This window comes from Hemicordylus capensis, chromosome 5, assembly GCF_027244095.1.
Source record: "Hemicordylus capensis ecotype Gifberg chromosome 5, rHemCap1.1.pri, whole genome shotgun sequence".
Taxonomy (NCBI): Eukaryota; Metazoa; Chordata; class Lepidosauria; order Squamata; family Cordylidae; genus Hemicordylus; species Hemicordylus capensis.
The window spans coordinates 56,631,830-56,653,100 of NC_069661.1; the positions used below are offsets into that span (position 1 = coordinate 56,631,830).

The 21,271-nt window shown below is 42.1% G+C and overlaps 1 protein-coding gene across 1 annotated transcript in view; it reads right to left on the minus strand.

The window, feature by feature from the left end:
• The window catches only part of SLC7A11 (solute carrier family 7 member 11), a 90,752-nt gene that overhangs the window by 57,032 nt on the left and 12,449 nt on the right, over window positions 1-21,271 (minus strand). The window contains exons 4-5 of the mRNA XM_053251231.1: window positions 8,402-8,527; window positions 1,377-1,476 (exon numbers count right to left, since the gene is read on the minus strand). Coding sequence (XP_053107206.1) covers window positions 1,377-1,476; window positions 8,402-8,527 — 226 coding nt within the window. The remainder of the gene's footprint in view (window positions 1-1,376; window positions 1,477-8,401; window positions 8,528-21,271) is intronic.

A 21,271-nucleotide genomic window follows, 5' to 3' on the forward strand; every position in this document is an offset into this window, starting at 1 on the left:
TCAGAGGGATTTACTGCAAGGCACCAGGGAGCACTCCATACATGATTTGGGTTTTCCCCTGTGCACTGGAGCTTAGCCTGAATATCCTAGTGCTAAAAAGTTCTACTTTCTATGGAGGCTTTTTGGATTATTATTTTTTAAATACCCCGACATTTCTTCTGAGATGTATGGAGGGGCCATAATGATAGAGTTGTGACTTTTTTAAAAAATTTTTACATTTTTTTAAATTTTTCTGAGTGATCTTGCAGAACACCAGCAAGACCACTGACTTTGCTGAGCAGGTGCTCACAAGACCACCATCTTTGTCAAGTCACTAGTCTTCTACAAGACCACGGGGAGAGGGGAGATGAAATGGAAAGAAAAATGGATCTGTGTGTCTGCCACTGTGCTTCTCTGACCACCCGGCTGGCTTGGCTTTCTCTCCCCACCTCCTCTGCAGCTGCTTTCTGGCCAGGAGGGCCAGAAATTTGTTTTTAAGGGGTCTTTCACAAGGTCACCCAGTTGGCGGAATGGAAGGAGTCCACCAACTGGATGACCTTGCAAAAGACCCCCTAAAAACAAGTTTTTAAATATATATATTTTTAAAAATAAATTTAAAAAAATTATTCATTGAAATGAACATTCTTAGAAGCGAACACCACACGTGCACAGTGGTGGGGGGGGGAGGAGCCATGGCATCCCACTTACTCTCTAGAAAACCACTGGCCAGAGGAAGACCCGGGAGCAAGTGGTAGACCTGCCCCTGGGGAAAAATTAGAAAGGAATGAAGGGGACACCACATCCCAGCAGCCCTATGTGAACACCCCCAGAACTGTTATTTCAGCTTTAGGCTGAGGCTTCTATGCGACTTAGAATTAGTCATGCAATCCTGTGATTAAGCCTGCCATCTGGGAAAGCCTCGGGTGCTAGGGGCATAGATCTGGGTCATCATTTCTTCCTACCCTATCTCACCCCTTGAACTGTCCACCTCATCCCTCAGTTTGAGTGGTGGAGATCCAGAGTCATGACAGGCTTTGACTTGGAAGAGCAGAACCTTAGAGCAGGGGGTTCCCAATCTCTGGTACTCCAGATGTTTACTGAACTACAACTCCCAACACAATAAATTGAGATGAGGGGATGGGAGCTGTAGTTCAGCAACATCCTAAGTATCAAACTTGGGAACCCCTGGCTTAAAGCATGAGAACAAAAGTTAGAAAATGTCAAGTGAAACCCATTATGGGAAAATTCATGTACAGTATGGATCATAAGTTTATTATCCATGTCACAAACTCCTGTTGTACTCTAATTTATGTAAAGGAACCTGTTTAGCTGGACTGCTTAGTGGCACACTGAGTTCAATAAGCAAACAATCAATTAATATAATCCACACTACTTACCAGCCTGAATAGGCATACATCCCCGAATAAAAAGCAAGAGGCAGTCCCTTAACACTGGCTGCATTCCCCACAAATGCATCCTTAAAGTGCTGAGTTTCACCTGAAAAACAGAGGTTATTTTTTTAATTCATTTTTTAAAAACCCATAAGTTTTGGATGGTATATAAATATGTTAAATTAATAAATAAATACTAATTACTAAGGGTGAAAATTACAAATATTCATAAAATTACTAAGGGTGAAGATTATATATTCCAGTAGTCTGAGATAAAGTCTGTTTCCCAAAAGCAAACCAATTCAGGAGTATAAATCAACCCCTCATACTTAAGTAAAGGAGACATCTAAGGCAAATAAATAGACATATGAAAACACAATCTGATTAATGCCTAATCCCCTCGACACCAACATTCTTCTGCATAGTTGTTTCAAACTGTATTTTCTCCAATGACTTCAACAGAATTATTTCAAATTTGTAATAAACGTCATATATTGGCTATCATATGTCATGTGATAATAAAGATGTAACAACACCTCAAGTACTGAATACAAAAGTGGTATATTCAATAGAAAATGGATCAGATGCAACCATTCAGATGGTATCCTTGTGTTTATTCTGCATACCATTCAATTAACTTCTGGTGTTTTTCTTAGGAGCCATTTTTAAAAATTGATTGATTGATTGATTAAGTGCCGTCAAGTTGATGAAGACTCTTAGTGACGACATAGATAGATTCTCTCCAGGATGATGTATCTTCAATTTGGCCTTTAAGGTCTCTCAGTGGTGCATTCATTGCTGTCGTAATCGAGTCCATCCACCTTGCTGCTGGTTGTCCTCTTCTCTTGCCTTCAACTTTCCCCAGCATTATGGACTTCTCAAGGGATCTGGGTATTCGCATAATGTGTCTGAAGCATGATAGTTTTAGCCTGGACATTTGTGCCTCAAGTGAAAATTCTGGACTGATTTGTTCTATGATCTATTTGTTTGTTTTCCTGGCTGTCCATGGTATCCTCAAAAGACTTCTCCTCAGCACCAAAGTTCAAAAGCGTCAATGATTTTTCTATCTTGCTTCTTCAAAGTCCAGCTTTCGCATCCAAAAAGTATAATGGGAAAAACCATTGTCCAAACTATTCTAATCTTTGTAGGTGTAGACACGTCACGGCATCTAAATATCCTTTCCAAGGCCTTCATTGCAACCCTACCAAGTGCTAGTCTGCGGCGTATTTCTTGACTGCTGGATCCTTTCCTGTTGACGGTAGATCCTAAAAGGCAGAAGTATCCACCACTTCAATGTCTTCATTGTCAATTCTGAGGCTGATTGCTATACCTGTTGTCATTAGTTAAGTCTTCTTTACATTTAATTGTAGTCCAATTTTTTCATTTTTTCATTCAAGAGCCCCTGGTGGCGCAGTGGTAAAAAAACTGCCGCCCTGTAACCAGAAGGTTGCAAGTTCGATCCTGACCAGGGGCTCAAGGTTGACTCAGCCTTCCATCCTTCCGAGGTCGGTAAAATGAGTACCCAGAATGTTGGGGGCAATATGCTAAATCATTGTAAACCGCTTAGAGAGCTCTGGCTATAGAGCGGTATATAAATGTAAGTGCTATTGCTAAGTGCTATTGCTATTGTGCTCCTTGACTTTCATTACAAGAGCTTGCAGATCATCCACCTCTCAGCTATCAGAGTGGTGTCATCAGTGTAGCGTAGGCTATTGATGCTTCTTCCTCCAACTTTAAAACCATACTCATCTTCTTCCAATCCAGCTTCTCTCAGTATATGTTCAGCATATAAATTGAATAAAGAAGGAGAAAGTATACAGCCTTGTTTTACTCCTTTGCTGAACTGGAATCACTGTGTTTCACCATGTTCTGTCTGGACTGTGGCTTCCTATCCTGTTACAGGTTTCTCATGAGAACAATGAGATGTTATGGGATGCCCATTTTCCTAAGAATATTCCACAACTTGATATGGTCGACGTAATCGAAGGCTTTTCTGTAGTCAATAAAGCACATATTGACTTCTTTCTTGTATTCTGTGGCTTTCTCAATTATCCAGCGTGCATCAGCAATACAATTTTGTTGGCACTTCACCGTTGTAGCAGAATAATAGTTGCTAACCCCAGCTTAGCTGTAGTAAGAACACTCAAAGGCAAGGATAAAATCACAGGTAGCTTGTACTGAGTTAAGAAAACACTCACATGACATACAGTCCTTAGTCAGTCCAGAAACACATGGATACAGCCAAATAGTCACATAGATCACAGCAGCCGGACGGACCACAGTGGAGCAGCGTGGACCACTGTGGATAAATGCCTCTTGCTTGGGCTTCTGTAATATACTGGCCCTGACCAATCGCGTCTAGCCAGCTCACTTGACCCTGTTACGGTTTGCCAATCAGGTCCACCTGTTGTCAGTCTCACTGATTGCTGCAGTGACTTGCATTTTGCACTGCCTCACAGAAAATATCTCCTGACAAATTTTAATACAATGACTAAAATGTTTCAATTGTTTATGAAGCAAGTTACCATATTGCATGATATTGAGCTATAAAAAACACATTGTTAAGAAAAACTTCTCTATCGGAACAAACATGTAAGGGTAAGCATATTGGAAATGGTGCCCAGGAAGTGGCTACACAGAGATAATAATAATAGGATGGGTGCCCATGTTTGCCACCAACTGTTCAGAATATTTACCCTCCAGCCCTAATTTCCTGTGAAGATTGTTTTGAAAGCAGATATGCTGATTTTAAGAAAAGCTAGCAGGGAAACTTATTGACAAAACAATTCCTTCCCTACAGGCACTTGCACATTCCTATCTCAAGAATGCACAGTGTTGCTACTTTCCCCTTCACAAAAACTCAGAAGCGACAATAAAGAGTTTCCACAAATAAGTATAAGTTTGTTTAGACTGATCTCCTTTGTGACAGACAAAAGAAGATTGTCTGAAAATTTGCCATGGGGAGTACTCAGACAACAGCCATTGCAAATCCATTCCTCTAACATTTTAGCAATGTTTTCAAGCAACATGGTTTTGCTTTCCCTATTAAGCTACTGTACAACATTACAAATATAGTGTAAGGGCAATGCTGTTCAAGGATGATCTTACCTGTGATTTCCAAAGAAACTTTAGGCTGCAAATCTTGCTATCTTTCCAACCTTCAACAGCCAAATTCTGAAGTGTTCTCATCCTGTTTTAATTTGTTATACCTAAAGGCATTTGAATTTTACCCAAGTAAATTGTAAGGCCACACTTATTACTAGGCCAGTCCAAAGCTTTGGGGGCCTATTCAGCTTCAGACTACTTTAGCCTGAAGCAAAGCACAGTCTGGTTGGTGCCAAAGCTGGGGTGAAGTGAAACAAAGTGAGACAAAGCCTTAGCACGCCAAAACTTTACTTTAGACCCTTCACCCCTCACTCTCCCACCCCCAAAACTACTTAAGGCACTACTTAAGGCCCAAAACTACTTAAGGCCCAAAATCTACTTGCAGGCAGTGGGCCAGTTTCAAATCAGCCAGTTTCTCTTCCTTTACTACCAGCTGCAAGGAAGAAGGATGGGAGCAGTCTTCCATGGCTTTACTTTTAGAATGACTTTTTCTTTTCTTTTGCCTGGATTTCTGAGACTGGAATGGGTGCTCCTGGAATCTGTAGTCAATGGCTAAAAGTAAAGTGTGCTGTTGAGTGCTACAGCCTCAGAAAAAACTACATTTCCCAGAAGCATCTGTCCATTTCCAGGACTCCAGGGGAAAGAAAAAAGTCCTTTTAAAAGTCAAGCCATAGAAGAGGGCTGCCTGGTCTCTTCCAGCTGTGAACCAAAGTAGAGGACAGTGGCTTGTCTCCCGCCTCATGCCTAGTTCCCATAAGTAGTTTTTGGAGTGGGTGATGAGTAGGGATCTGCACAGAACCAGTTCCGTGCACTTCCAGGAGGTGTGGGGTAGCTTTAAAGTGGGGGGAGAGTGTCCTTTCCCCTGCCACATTTCCCCCTCCGGCGCTGCTTCAAAACTGCTGCTTTGGGGTGGCTATGTACCCTCTCACCACCCTAGTCAGCATAATACCGGAAGTGGCCAGTGCACCTGCATGGCCAGCATGCATGCGTGACGTGCACACACACACGCTGGCCACTTCCAGTATTATGCTGACCGGGGTGGCACAAGGGTATACAGCCACCCCGTGTCAGCGATTTTGGAAGCAGTGCCAGAGGGGAAACATGGCAGAGGAGGTAAGGACACCCTCGCCATGCCTTAAATCTATCCCCCACACCTTCGAACTGTCTCAATCATCAGTCTTTCGAACCAGTTCAGTGGTCTGTGAATAGACCACTGAACCGGTTCGTGCACATCCCTAGTGATGAGGGGTGGGAAGACAAAGCAAAACTTTGAGGGGCAAAGGGTTCAGCCTGAAGCAAAGTGGGGACATTTCGAAGCAAAGCAGGGACCTTGATAGAAATATTAACACTTTTAAAACCTGGACCAAACTCATATCGATTAGCATCTGTTTTGCACACTTCACTTCAGGATCCAATGTTTGTACAATATGTAAGAAGGGAGTTGTAAAATAAGTTAGAAATACAGAAATAGGTCCAGAAAAAAATGTTTTCTTTGTTTGGCCAGAATAACAATCACATATTCCCACTTCGAGTGACTCCTGCATCAATCTGAGATATGAATCCCAACTCTTGTGACTGAGATATGAATCCCAACACTTGTGATATGAATCCCAACTCTTGCAAGATTGGGAAGCCCCAACTCTTGTTATCTTGTAATGAATCTTGGATGCACAGAGGATGGTGGGGCACATTTGTCAGAATTTGCAGGGTACGTTGTAGCTACTTCACCTACGTTACAATTAGGGTTGGCCCCAAAATTTCAAAAAAGACAAATTCATTTCAGGGTTCAGCTAAAAGACAACGCTCAGAATTCTCAAAGGAAGCTAAACAATGTTATTTAAGACAAGGGAAAATTTATCAGTCAACAGTTTTTCCATGAATTATCCTGCCTTAGGGATTTTGGCTGTTTTACTGTGTAGGCAAGCCTTCTGTGATGATAATAACTTTTTTCAAGTTAAAGAAAAGGCCTAGCTTTAAAAAAAAAAAACTTTAGTAATGAAGGGAAAGTATTGAGACAAAGAGGTCATTCATGCAATCAAAAACTGAGGTCATTCACACAATCAAGATCTGAGTTCTACTTGGGTTTGTATGCTCCCAAATTTCGGTAGTGTGGAAGCAAAGTAGGAGGAAAAGCTACCCAGGTTTTCTTCCTACCTTGCTTCCACACAGTCACTTCTGCCCAAGTTTTCCTCCTACATTGCTTGCACAAAACCAAAAATTAGGAGCACACACAAGTTCCAAACCCAGGTAGAATACAATTTTTGATTGTGTGAATGACCTCAAAGAATATTATGAAATGATTTGGGGTGCAAATGGGTTTTGTGGAAGCAATTTTGTACAAAAACATGAAGTACTGCAGTTAGTTTCTGTTTAATAAGGTACTAACGATACTAAAATATTTGAAAGTAGAGCATAATCAGGATGGAACACGGGATAATATTTGTGGTATACAAGGTATTCCTATCGCAACAGGATACATATCTATACTGTTTACTACTAGTGCTTGCATACTATTAGGAAAACCAGAGCCAATCCTAAGTAAAATTGCTGAGAGGGAGAAACTTCCCTAAGAGAGGGAGGGAAAGGCCATTCACACAATCAAAAACTGGGGCTATTCTCACAATCAGCAAAAAATCGGGCTAGCCTCCACTAGCCCGATTTTTGCTGATTGTGAGAACCACCGGGCTCAGCTGCGAGCCCGGTGGTTCTAGAGCGGGTAACCAAATCAAATACCCCTCCCCTTAGCCCTGGTTTGCAGAGCGAGCACTCCGCAACCCCGGGCTATCTGATCGTGAGTAGCCATGGCTACTTGCGAGTAGAGCCCTGGAGGGGAGGTGAAAAGCCGCCTCCCGGCTCCGGGGGTCTCCCCAGTATGCCCTGTGCACTCGTTCAGGGCATATTGGGGCTTCCGGGGGCCACGTGGCCCCCGTGCTGGGGGGGGCAGCCAATCCAGCCACCCAGGGCTCCCTCCCCGTGCACCCTGCTGAACCAGGTCTCACTGATCATGAGACCCGGTCCACTGTGTTTTACCCAGTTTTGGAGCTGTGTGTGCTCCCAATTTTTGGTTGTGTGGAAGCAAGGTAGGAGGGAAACCTGGGTAGAAGTGATTGTGTGGAAGAAAAGCTACCCAGGTTTTTCTCCTATCTTGCTTCCACCAATCACTTCCATCTTCTACCCAGATTTTCCTCTTACCTTGCTACCACACAACTGAAAATTGGGAGTGCACACAGCTCCCAAACCTGGGTAGAACACGCTTTTTTGATTGTGTGAATGACCTCGGGGAGTTTCATGACTGATTGGGGATTTAAACTTGGGTCTCCCTGGTCCTAATCCAACACTCTAACCATAATACCACACTGGCTCTCCAGAAAAACAGACTGATAGGAAAACAACATGGGTGAAAGGATTAATCCACCATGACTGCTTTTGTTAATGCATGTATGTTTTTGTGTGAATGAATGCATATGCTTCATTTTAAAACTGAACCTGGGTACAGGTGCTCAGAAATGCAGGATATAGATAGGTGCTCAGATCTGCACATGCATAAACTGTACAGATTGTACATGTGTTGAGCTGAATGTGTAAATAGAACTTATGTATTGAGCTCTACAATTAGAAGTGTTTTGAAGTCCCCTTCTAAAGTATCCCCCCCAAATACATTTTGTGCTGAGAGGAGCAGTTCATTGGTCTTTCATTTAAAAATTATTGTTCCAGCCTCAGTATGCTCTCATCAGCAAGCTGCTGTAAATATAAGTTCTTCTCAGCATAGTTCCACTTCCAGTTAGTTAGATGACAGTGTGGAGCTTAAGTTGAACAAGCAGAGACTAATTAAGAGATTTTGCTGGCATAAGCACTATTTGGTAGGGACAAGGGTGGGAAGGGGGAGATAAAAGCACTTAAAATAGCATTTATTTTTCATTTCATACCTTTAATTAGCTGCATAACTCCAGGGACTATAATTATCAAAATTGCTACGAGCTTGCAAAAGGTTAAGAAAATCTGGATGCGGGCACTCCAGCTGACACTCATGCTATTCAAGACCATTACGATTGCTGGAGGGGAAGAAAGAGAGAGAATAGTTAAAGGGAAGTGTCACTTATCTATCCAAAAGCACTATGCGTTCTGTCAAGGGACAGTTTCTCCACAAAGTATTTTCGGCATTTGCAGAACTAGTGATGCCCTGATAAGCATTTCTTTAACTAGCCCTCTTACAACTCACATTTGTCATCTTCCCACACTCTCCTCAACATGCTTTGCTAAGCCACTCTCTCTTTGCCATTGTACCAGCCAATAAATCTGTTTGCAAGCTTTCAAAAGAAGATATTAAAGCTTTCCCCCTTACTGGTAGAACTGTTAGGCGTTGATAATTGATGGGTGCGTATAATTCTGTCTTTGAACTGAAAATTAATTTCACATCCCCATTCAATTGTAATCTTTGTTTGATTTAACTGTAGATTTGCATGTCATTTGAAAAATTAAAGACAGAATAAAATAATCAAAAGCTTCAAATCCTCACAATTATAGTTCTGCAATGTTCACATTAAGCTCAGGGTTCACATTAAGCTTTCTCTACCTCTGAATACTTCTGAAGGTTGTTTGTGGCTTCCTCTATAGAGACAAGTTAGTAGGGATCAGGCATTCGCAGGCATTCACAGACATGGGTATAAGAAACCTACCTATTTCTGTAAGGAGTCCTAACACTTGGGACTCCACCCTTTCAAAATTTTAGGGGTAGCTTGACCCAGCCTGCTGGTCACAGAAATGCCAGCAATCGCAACTAGGCCATTCACCCATACGCTTTATTCAGATTCAAAGCAGCCAAAGCACAAGCCTAATGTGATTCATCCTTGCAAACACATTCATTCATTCATACTTAACTTATACTTATTTATACTTATATTAGTTTCAAACCAGTGCAAATGTAATGAATTCCCCACAGAAATGGGCAATCATGGTGACAGAGCTTCCTGCTCCTTTGAAGTTGATCAGTCAATAAATTGATTTTTAATGGGTTTTTAAAATATTTTTGTTTTTAAAAAAACTTTAAACAAGAAGGCAAAGTCCCCTGGAAGTTTTCCACACCCTCAGGAATGGAGCGGGCACATTCACATATTGAGCATATTCACTCTGAAGTCCCTGCAAGCTGTCAGGGAGCACTTCACAAATGATTCAGGTTTTTCACTGCTTCTTAGAGTGCAACTCGATTTATATCTGGGATTTTTAAAAAAAACTACTTTTTGCCTCGGGCCTTTTGGATAGTGTTGAGTTTGCAGTAAATCCTCACAGTAAAGTCTGCTGTGTGGAGAACTCCCTGCTAACTGAGCAAAGTGGCACCTTTTAGAAGTGATGATTCTCTTTATTTAGCAGGTGGAGCAACTAGCCCTATCCATCCCCAGCACAGCATCCCTTCAGTGGCTGTTGCTGGTGTCTGTTTTTCAACTTGTGAGCCCTTTGGGGACAGGGAGCCATTTTATTTATTTATCTCAATGTAAACCACTTTGGGAACTTTTCTTGGAAAGCAGTATATAAATATTCATCATATTCATATTCATATAAGTGGCTTGTTTCATGCCAGAAAATTACAAAAACGTCTGCCCCTGCTTGGACCATCATTCCATCCTAATGTGAAGGAATCTGCCCATTGCCCTCATTAAAAAGTGCAGCATGCCCCCACACTTTTTCCCAACCCATTACATTTACAGAATGGCTGGGCTTAGAGTCTGAAATTGGACACACATGTAGTCCAAAATCACTGGGCTCTGTGTATTTTTATTTCAAGGAAACTGGTCAATCCTATAATTTTTAATGAATTTTTCCCTAGTGCAGTAAAGCTCCCAGAAAGGATTATCTCTGTCCATAGAGTACATCACCTCTAGTAAAAGTGGAACTGTTACATCTGAATAAACAAACTTCTTTTTAAAAAAACAGAACAAAAGCACTATGCTCAAGTTGGTTTGTGATCCAAATGGTCTGCATGAGAACTGTGAAAAAAGGGCCATGCGTTGTGGTTTTAATTCTCTCTCTCTCTCTCCTTGCACTATATGTCCAAGTTGGTTTTGTGTTTGAGCTGCTGAGCAAGGGACACATGTTGTGTCCCAGTTAGACTGTGAATGGGTCAAAAAGCTTTGTGAATCCATTGGGGCTTGCAAAATCATCTCCTCCTCCTCCTCCTCTCCACCTCCTCTCTGGCCCAGATTTGTGGGTTCGTGGTGAATGATTAAGAAGGTATATGAATCCTTTGGTCTTTCTCCTCCTCACCCCCACAATTGCACCCTGGCCCAGACCTGTGGGTTTGAGGTGAAATGTGTATATATATGGAAAGGATGCTTATCTTTGTAAAATTACCAAACTGAACCTCTGTACTTTACACACATTTTATAAGTGGTATGTAGTATTTATTTATTTTTATATTACTGTTTTTCTGTAATGGATAGATTCCCAGGTCATCAAAAAGCAGCATGTGAAGTTTTCCTATCTACAGCTTCAATATTCAGATTCACGATATCAATAACTTAATACTTAAGAAAACTCCAAATGACACACCTATGCAAACTAGCCTATAAGAAGGAAAATACATACATAGGACTATCAGGTTTGGCAGTGGTTCTATATGGAGAATACACAGGTTAACTAAAAAGCACCATCGCACAGTTCATTTAATTGGGTCAATGTATAACACAGGCTCTGAGTCTGAATATTGAAGGTTAACAAACACTAAATCCCTGCATTCTTTCCTGGTTAGAATTATAAAATCAAGAATCCTAAACAAATAAGCAATGAATTTGTATCTTGTCACTTTCTCATTTTGTAGATCACACATTTTTATTATGTTTATGGGTAAGTATACAGAGAACTCTTTCGTGTACATCTTCCTATATACTTATAAGATGGCAGTGTGTGGTATCTCTTTATACATCTCATCAACAAGGCTCTTCAGTATGAAACGGCACCTTTCACAACCTAAGGATTAATTTAATCTGAGAACGGCTTAATTTACTTAGATTCACAACTGAGTGCATCTTTGGTTATAAAATGCCAGAAGTAGAGACAGGTCTGGCAGAAGCTTGGTAAGCTTGATGCGATACACAGAAGAAAAGCACTGTGCATTGTAATATCTATTCACAATATGGTTCTGTCAGGCTAATTGCAAGATGGTGTATCAGCTGGCAGGAAGCCATGATAGGAACTGCCTGCAAACAGCTGAAATACCAGCTTGATATTTTAAAGCAAACACCTAACAAAGCAGAGTTCAATGACTCTGCTCTGGATGCTGTTGTATAATTCAAAGATAAATGGGCAGCCTGAGCATATTCGCTTCTATGAGACCTTATTGGCGACAATACTTTTATTTTAATACAGCTATCTGCCTTGCAGAAAGGGGTACTAGATTTCCCAACAGACAATAGCTAAAAAGAAAGTGAGCTGTAAGAATGGCAAAAGTTCACACGGCATCTCATCATGGCCTTCCTCCTGAACAAGCCAATGAATAAAATAAATCACACTACTTAAATGACTCACACTTGTTTAAGTGAGAAATCCAGCAGCATTCTCTATAAGCACCACTTATCAGTATTTATAGCAAGGTTCATTACAAGTTTACAAGTTTCAGACCAGTACTGATGCTGCCAGTCTTTTCTGTGGCAGTTCTGTTGTGGCTTTGTAGTTTTGACATGGGGAGAGGAAAAGGATGAAGTCATAATTTACTATTTTAACACACAGGGTTGCTTTTGTAATGGCATCTCCATGGCCAGCTACCTGGACAGCTTACCCAGTGTTGTTTTTTAAGCTTTTCTACTGAAGCCCAAAGGCAAAGGTGGGCAGCATCATGCTAGGAAAAGCAGGCATTGCATAGAAGGTGAAAGACGAGAAAGATGGCATGGATATGTAATCACTAATTAAAGGAATATTCACAGGGTTACACTCATCAGTCCAATTTCCTATTGCTCCAATTCTGAAACCACATGGAATATTACTGAAGTAGCAGCAGAACTAATGTCATACCAGTACGAAACAAGGATACAGGTGAAAGCAAAAAGAGCGGGAAAGAGCTAGAAATTATGGTCCTTATGGACACATAACGGAGCACCTGTAGGTGAAAGGGAAGTATGGCAGACTCATCAGGATGACATGGAAATATAGTGAGGGAGAAAATACCCCATAATGTGACTCAATGGAGTGGAATGTGCATGGACTCAGAGAGCACTTATCAGACAACCAGGTAGATGGAGCTAAAGGAACACAGTGATGAGGAGGTGATAGAAGGGCTTGAACAGCAGGAAAAGCAGGAAGTTTCTCAGCTTGAAAACAGCTCCCTCAAGACAGTCACAACATGATGTAAAGGAGCTGGGACTAAGCACCAGTGCGCCCGCAACCAGAAAACAGGGGGGAAATTGCATATTAAGTAAATCTCCAGTTACTCCTGTCTTTGTTGCTAACTTTTGTTTTTTCACCATGCTCAGCCACAGCCTCGGGTAACAAATGCACACCAAGCATATGCTGCAACTTTTTGTTGTGGGTCCATACTTGTCCATATACTGTATAAACCAACCTGTCACTAGACTATATGAGAAAGATTGATAAGGAGGGGTGCTAACGGCTAGATGTTATTCCCATTTAGAAATCTGTGTGAGGTCATGCATATAATCGCCTGTTAAGATCATCTGGAGAGTTTCATCTGTGGCTGACGCCAACTCGACTTCCGGCTACTTAGGAACGGACCTTCTCCGTTGCTGCCCCTGGACTTTGGGATGCACTCCATGTTGAAATAGGAAACACCCCCCCCCCATCTCTAGCAACTTTTAAAAAGGCATTGAAGACATATTTAGTCACCCAGGCTTTTAATCAGATTTATAGTTTTACTACTTTTAATGTTAGGTTTTAAATGATTTTAATGTTAATGATTTTAATGTTTCAATAATTTTAATTGTTTAATTGATTTCTATTGTAAACGGCCCAAAGATGCAAGTCTTGGGCAATATAGAAATATGTTAAAATACATACATACATACATACATACATACATACACTTGCTTAAGATTTAGAAATTTAGGTGTGCCCTGTGCTACCACATTTGCAAAACTATGACCCAACTCACATATTCTGTTCCAACACACTGTTCCATTTTGAGAGCAATGCATTGTGATGCACAGCCTGAGCACAAAAAAAGGCATTTGCATCAACATCTGTACATTATAAGGTGCACAGGTTTTCAAACATGACAGTCTCAACCATCTTCAAACCAAGCATGTTAAACAGTGTGTTTGATTAAACATGTATCCAGTGTGTTTGCTCACGAACTTAAATTTAGAAATTCATTCTGAGTGAATATACATTCCTGTTTTGATTTTATAATTTTCTTGGGCAGCAACAGAGGATGAGAGAATACCAACCATTTTCACCTGTGCCATTTTCAAAATCATATCAGGGTGGGGAGGGTCAGGAAATTCAGTCACATCATCCTCCAACAGCACCTCTAGGGTGGGAGACTTAAATTGGGAAAATGGTATTAGTAGGGTTATACACACACCCTATCATGGTCCAAGCAAACTGTTAGCAGAATAAAAGGCAAGTAGTTCTGGAACCCCTGCTAACTTGGCAAAGAGGCACCCTTTAATGTGGTTATTCTCTTTATTTAGTAGAGGGAGAGTAACTGGCCCTATCCGCCCCCATGACAGTACCTCCAGTGACTGTTGCTGGTGTCTGTCTTATGTTTCTTTTTAGATTGTGAGCCCTTTGGAGACAGGGTTCCATCTTATTTGTTTGTTATTTCTCTGTGTAGACCGCCCTGAGCCATTTTTGGAAGGGCGGTATAGAAAACGAATGAATGAATGAATGGTTCATTTACAAGTAGGAAGAAAAATCATCTGCAGTCCTAGTCTATATGAAAACAACAGACAAATGTTTGGGGAACCACTGTTTTTAATGTATAGTTTTTATGGACCATCCAACCACAATGCAATTCTTGAGTTAAAGTTAAGCACTTTAACTTTATGAATTGCAAAAACTCAATGGGTTTTCTATTTATCAAACTATTATTCCAGTTTAACAATATGACAGTGCTGGTATCTTAGGGGATTTGAACAGTGGCTCTCACTTGTATGCCTAGGATGGGGCTGGCGTACGACTGTCTTAGGTGATAGGGTTCCAAGTGTTTTTGTTCTCCAAAGGCAAATTAGCCTCTCCTGCAGTTTGCTATCACTTGCCTGAGTCCTCCCAGTTCACCTTACTATAATTACTCCCTCATCCATGTCTTTCAGGGTCTCTCCTGACAGCAGTATGGCTTACCTTCAATGAGCTTACTAGAGGAGTCTATAGTTTCACTGAAGCAGCAGTTCATCCTACTTACTCATCACAGCCTCTCATCTGGTCCCCATGGCAACCCCTTTAACTTCTATCTTCTGCAGAGGGGGTCATTCTTTTAGGATAATGACACCCTCCTGCAATACCGATCCTTTCTTTTTAATTACTATGTAATATCCTGGCTTATCTAACAAATTTTCCCATTAAATTAATAATCAAATCCCATTCCAAATTTTTCACGTATTGTGGCTGGATTCTAGTCACTTAGAAAAATATTGTCAATAGAATTTCCTGCCTTCAACCCCAGTTCTGTCTCAGAGATCTTGCAGTTTTTAAACATCTTACTGTTAATTTTTCCTGAAATGTTTTAGGCGTTAACCTCTAAAACCCATAATCTTAATTCAGTTACTCCTATAGAGCTTTGAGTTTTAATATAATTTGGAAAGAAATAAACGTAGCCAAGTATTAATTCTTTCTCTGTTTTTTCCTTGATGGAAAAACATATCTATCATTTGTTTGTGTGTTGCAGAAGATGGAAGTTCAAGGTCAATACAAAAAGAAAATACAAAATGAATGTATTTGCTTATGTAACTACAATGCTCTTGAATGACTTCACTTCTTTTCCATGCCCTTAATTTTCTGTTTATATGAAAGAGGCCAACTTGTTATGGCATTTTACTAAAACTAAGATTTATGTATGCCATATATATAAGACTTATATAGTGTATAACCAGCAACTGAAATATGGAAGTGAGAAAATCCATGAATTTGTCCTTCTAACACCGTGTTAAAATGAAGCATTGGTGCCCAGAATACACTGAAGCTATTCTGACGATCAGTGGAAAGTGGGCTAAGGGTGCTTAGCCCGCTCCCCACTGATCGTCAGACTCACTGGGCTCACAGCCGAGCCTGGTTCCGTCAAAGCGGGTCACCCGCTACAGTACCCCTCTCCCCCCCTTTTTCTAATCGTGAGTAGTCACAGCTACTCATTTTTTTTTAATCGTGAGGGGTTTTTAATCATGAGTAGTCACAGCTACACATGAGTAGACCCCCCAGCCGGGAAGCTCGAAAGCAGCCTCCCAGCTTGGGGGTCTCTCCAGTATGCTCAGCCCCCAAACTCCCCAGCCTCCTCTGGCTCCGTGATGGAGCCGGAAGTCATGTGGGCGGCCACTACAGCCGCCCAGAGTAGACTGCTGCTCATCTGCGGGGAGAGCGGCTCTCCCTGCAAACCCCCTTCTTACGGATCATGAGAAGAGCCTCATTATATTTACTCTTTTAATGCAGGAACTTCCATAAGAATAGTCCTAACTTGGCAGAGGAGTGAGGCTGTTCACACATGCAGCAAAGACCAGGCTTGACTGCCTAAGCCTGGTCTTTGCTGTTCATGTGAACCACCGGGGAGCCACACAGCTCCTGGTGGCAGTCTGGTGGCAAACCCTCTAGGGAGCCCTGGCTATTAACAAGGGTTAGAGACATGAGTGTGCTATTAGCCCTGGCTAACTGATTGTGTGTCAGGGCCACATGGCTCCTCACAGCACCAACACATGAGTAGCCTCCTGGCCTGCATCAAGAGGATCCCCATAATGCACCACACACTTGCATCAACCTCCTGGCCCCCAAACCTCCATGCTGCTGGGAGTAGCCAGCAGCCATCTGGGTGGGCGATCCACTGGCCAGCAACGGCAGGAAGATCATCTGGGGGGGGTAAGCATTTTGAGGCTTCCTCCCCTTGCCCCTTTCGAGCCCTTTCTCCAATAGCAAAAAAGGGCTCAGAATGTAAGGAATAGGGTCCAAACAAATCATTTGGACTTTATTTGTCAAGACAATATTTAACTCTGTATTTAATATAATACAGAATATATGAGCTTCAAAAGCTAATTTATTTTATTTATTTATTGTTAAATTTGTATACCGCCTTTCATTAAAACAATCCCAAGGCAGTTTATTAATAATAATAATAATAATAATAATAATAATAACGTTGCCAGGTTTATTATTGAGATGTATGAATTCTCCATGGAAAATTTGTCATTTAAATTTACTGTTATCATCAAGCATATTAAATGAACTGATGTTTTTAGTACCTTTGTTCCCCTTCATATTTGATCTTTGTTGAAATAGTTGCGTAATGATTATTTATTTATTTATTAAAATATTTCTATACCACCCCAAACTGACATCTCTGGGTGGTTTAGAGTAAAGCAGCACAAATAGATTTATGTTCAATATTTAAAATAGCTGACATCCAGACTAACTCAGTGCTGGTGCTACAAGGCAAGAGTGATTTTTATCTTTCTCCCCTTTCCTCTGAAGCCCACTGTGCCACTAGAAAATATGTCCTTGAGGGTGGCACAGCCCTGGGGGACATATATTAAGAAGGCACAGTAGGCTTCAGAGAGAAGAGGAGATCAACAAAAATTGCCCCTCTCCCTTAGCACCAAAACAGCATTAACAGCACCAGTACTGCATTAATATGGATGTCAGTGAAGAAGAAAAACAAAACAACAACAAAAAACCCCAACTGTAAATAGAATCTGTGCCCATACCAGCTGTAGGCTGTGCATGCATGCTCTATTCACAGGTTCAGATTATCTTGTTGACTTTAAAAAAGAGAGAGAGATGTGATTTTTGCATGGAATGCTAGAGTATGACTTTGGAGCACCTGTGTAACATGCATCCTTCATAAAGAGGCCTGTTCCCATGGATGGCAACTGTCCATGCTTTCTCCATGACCTGTGGACATTAATATTTCAGTCTTGACGGGATTCAGTTACAGTTAGCTTTTTCATATTCAGCCCCACAACTATATCAAGTCTCTGCATAATTACTGGCACTGGAGTATGCAGTTTAATTGTACAGAAGGGAAGTCAGAGAAGATAAATTTGTGGAGCTAAGAGGAGAAACTGAAGCTTTTATCAACTACCACATTTGACTCACAAATCACAGACTATCAGAGGTATCAACAGTCACTGAAAGAATCTACAATCAATAACCTACAATTAACACTATTGCTCTCCAAGTACAAATCATTGGCCAGGGTCATAAACAAAATCTTAACATTATACTGACATAAGAAACCATAGTGACATGGGTCCTGGGATCCAGTGTAACCCAGGTATATCCTAGGCTGTAAGGTGATCACTTGCTTCACTTTACATAAAGAGGGTTAGAAACAGGGTTGAAGAATCAGGTTTCTTCAATTATTTATTAAGGGCAACTGGCACTCTTCCTTCCTCTGCTAGCACTGGTAGTAGGGGTTAGGATCGAACCGATTGATCGAACCAGTTTTGGATCAAACCGATCCATGATCTAACTGGTCTGCGGTGACCCAGGCCAGTTCAACTGGTTCGATCACATACCAGACCCCCTTCACTGGAGCCAGTCCACAGTCAATTACTCACACATAAAGCCCTGTCTCACGATCCTTGAGAAGGGCTTGAAGGGGTGAAGGAAGGAAGCCTGAAAAAGCTTACCTCCCCCACAGATTATTCTCTCATTGTTTCTGGGTGGGCAGATTGCCTGCCCAGATGACTGCTGGCTTCTGCCGGCATCAGGGAACTTTGGGGACTGGGAGGCCCCTGGAACTCCCATAATGCACCACACAAGTGTGCAGTGCAATGTGGGGAGTAGTTCAATGCCAACCAAAAAGCTGCTGGTGTGTGGTTGCTGCGCAAAGCCGCAGGGCACAGACACATGACACACAATCAGTTCACCCGGGCTAATGGTGTGTTTGTGCCCTTAACCTGGCTAACAGCCAGGATTAACTTGCAGGCTTGCTGCCGTACCACCACCGGGAGCCGCACGGCTCCTAGTGGTTCTCACACACATTCAAAACTGGGCTGGGCTTCCCTAGCACAGTTTTGTATGTACATGACAACAGCCTCATAGACTGGCTAAATTCACAGTCAGGTAATGACAAAGAGGCTACATTTCTAGACACTTTGAATGACTGTGCCCTAGAGCAGTTAATTATGAAACCCACCAGAGAGAAGGCTACCTTGAACTCAATCCTGAGTGGCACCCAGGACCTGGTGCATGATGTCAAGTGTCATGGAACCTTTAGGGAACAGTGACCATAGTATAATCAAATTCAGCATACATGCAAGGAGAGAATCATCAAGGAAATCTAACACAGACACTTTGAATTTCAGAAGAAGAAACTTCTCTAAAATGAGGAGTTTGGTAAAAAGAAACTTGAAAGGAAAAATCAAGAGAGTCACCTCACTCCAGAATGCATGGAGTTTATTTTAAACCCCAATAAGAGAAGCCAAGTTAGAATGAATACCAAAAAGGAGGAAAGGTACCTCCAAGTCCAGGAGGATGCCAGCATTGCTAAAAAGTAAAGTCAAGGAAGTTATAAAGGGGAAGACTCCCTTCAGAAATTGGAAGGCCTGTCCGAATAAAAAGAACAGAAAGGAAAACAAACTCTGGCAAAATTCATGCAAGGAGACAATGGGGTTATTCCCATGATCAGGCTAAATCGGGCTAGGGGAGCCTAGCCCGATTTTGCCTGATTGTGGGAGCCACCGTGCTCGCAGGCAAGCCCGGTGGCTTCCAGGCCATTAACCCGCCAAACTAGCCCTCCTCTTAAACCGGGTTTGCGGAGGTGCGGAAGGTGCAACCAAGAGGTGCAGAAGAGGGCAACTAAGATGATCAGGAGCCTAGAGCACCTTTCTTAAGAGGCAAGGCTACAGCACCTGGAGCTTTTTAGTTTAGAAAAAAGACGACTGAGGGGAGACTTGATAGAGGTCTGTAAAATTGTGCATGGTGTGGAGAGAGTGGAGAAAGAGACATTCTTCTCCTTCTCACATAACAGTAGAACCAGAGGTCATTCCATGAAATTGTCTGCTAAGAAATCTAGGACTGACAAAAGGAAGTACTTTTTCACACAATGCATAATCAACCTATGGAATTATCTGCCACAAGATGTGGTGACAGCCTGGATAGCTTTAAGAAAGATTTTGATAAATTCATGGAGGGCAGGTCTATTAATGGCTACTGTCTTGAGGGCTGTTGGCCACCTCCAGCCTGAGAGGCAAGATACCTCCACATACCAGTTGCAGGGGAGTCACAGTAGCAGAAAGGGCATGCCCTCAGCTCTTGCCTGTGGGCTTCTCATAGACATCTGGTGGGCCACTGTGTGAAACAGGATGCTGGACTAGATAGGCTCAGGCCTATCTAGCCCCAGCAGGGCTGTTCTTATGTTCTTAATTGCTTTTCAGACCATGGGCCAGTCCAAATTTTGACTGAACCACACAAACTGATTCCATGAACAGCCTTACTGGCTAGCAAAGGGCCTAGCTTTTCCCATGTGGTGTCAAGCTTGATATGTCCATCAAGCATAACATATGCAGCCATCTCATAGTTGTTAATCTGTATTTCTCTGTAATCTGTATTTCTCTCTTTCCTCTCTAAAACACTTTATAAAGAGGAAACACAGAACACCCCACAGCTCCGTTTCTGACTCTGCAGTTAGGCTCATGGTCACTAACTGTTAACATAACACAATTCCTTTTTTCTCTCAGTCTATAATGATCAAGGTATCATGTGCCAATGATCCAATAGTCTGAGTTGTACACATCAGTTCCTTATTCCTGTGCTTCCATGCAGATACTTCAGCTGGCAAGAAGCTCCTTTTGAAGACCTAAGAATGAATCTTCTGAATCAGGTGGACATGAGCCACAGGTTCCAGTGATAGGATTCAGCTATTTAATATATTGATTATGTCTCCTAAGCTCTCCAGTCTCATCAACAAAAGGATCAGTCTGCTTCTGCTCTTGCCACATCCCAGCCATTATGTTTTCTTGTTATATCTGCATGTGTGCCTTACTTGACTAATCCAGCCTTATTTTCACTTGTATTTTATTCTGCCTCATCCAGATGCTGCTAGTGCATTCCCCAGCTATAACTCTCGAGGCTGCTCTCATGAGCAGCCAAGACTGAGCTAGGGCAGCTTGGCTGCCAGGGTGAACCGGTGGGAGCTGAGAAGCTCCCGGCAGCGCCTTGGTGGCAAACCAACCTAGGGAGACTGTCTCTTAAATGAGGTTAAGGGAGCAAGTGCTCCCTTAACTCCATTTATCGGACTGTGTGCCAGTGCCAGCTGCTTTCAGCTGGTGCTAAAGCACTGACAGGTGCTCTCCCATTGCTGGGGGAATCCCCACAATGCACCACACAATCCCCGGGAACCAGAACAACAAGTTCCAGCCTGAGATCCCTCCCTCCTGCTCCATGCTTCACGGAGCAGGGCAGCTCATGGGAAAGCACAGAGCATGCACCCACCACCAATCCTTGGATTGCCTGCGGGGAACGTAAGCTCTTTTGAGACTTCCCCACCACCACCACATCTGTTCTCAGAGATCGTGAGAATTGCCCCCTTAACTCCTGACATGAGTCAAGAGGGTGTGGCTTTTATTTCTACAACTGGTATAGGCCGTTTGTTTCAACCTGCCCATATTTCCCTCTCTTGGACCTGACACACATAAGCTCAATTCAGACAT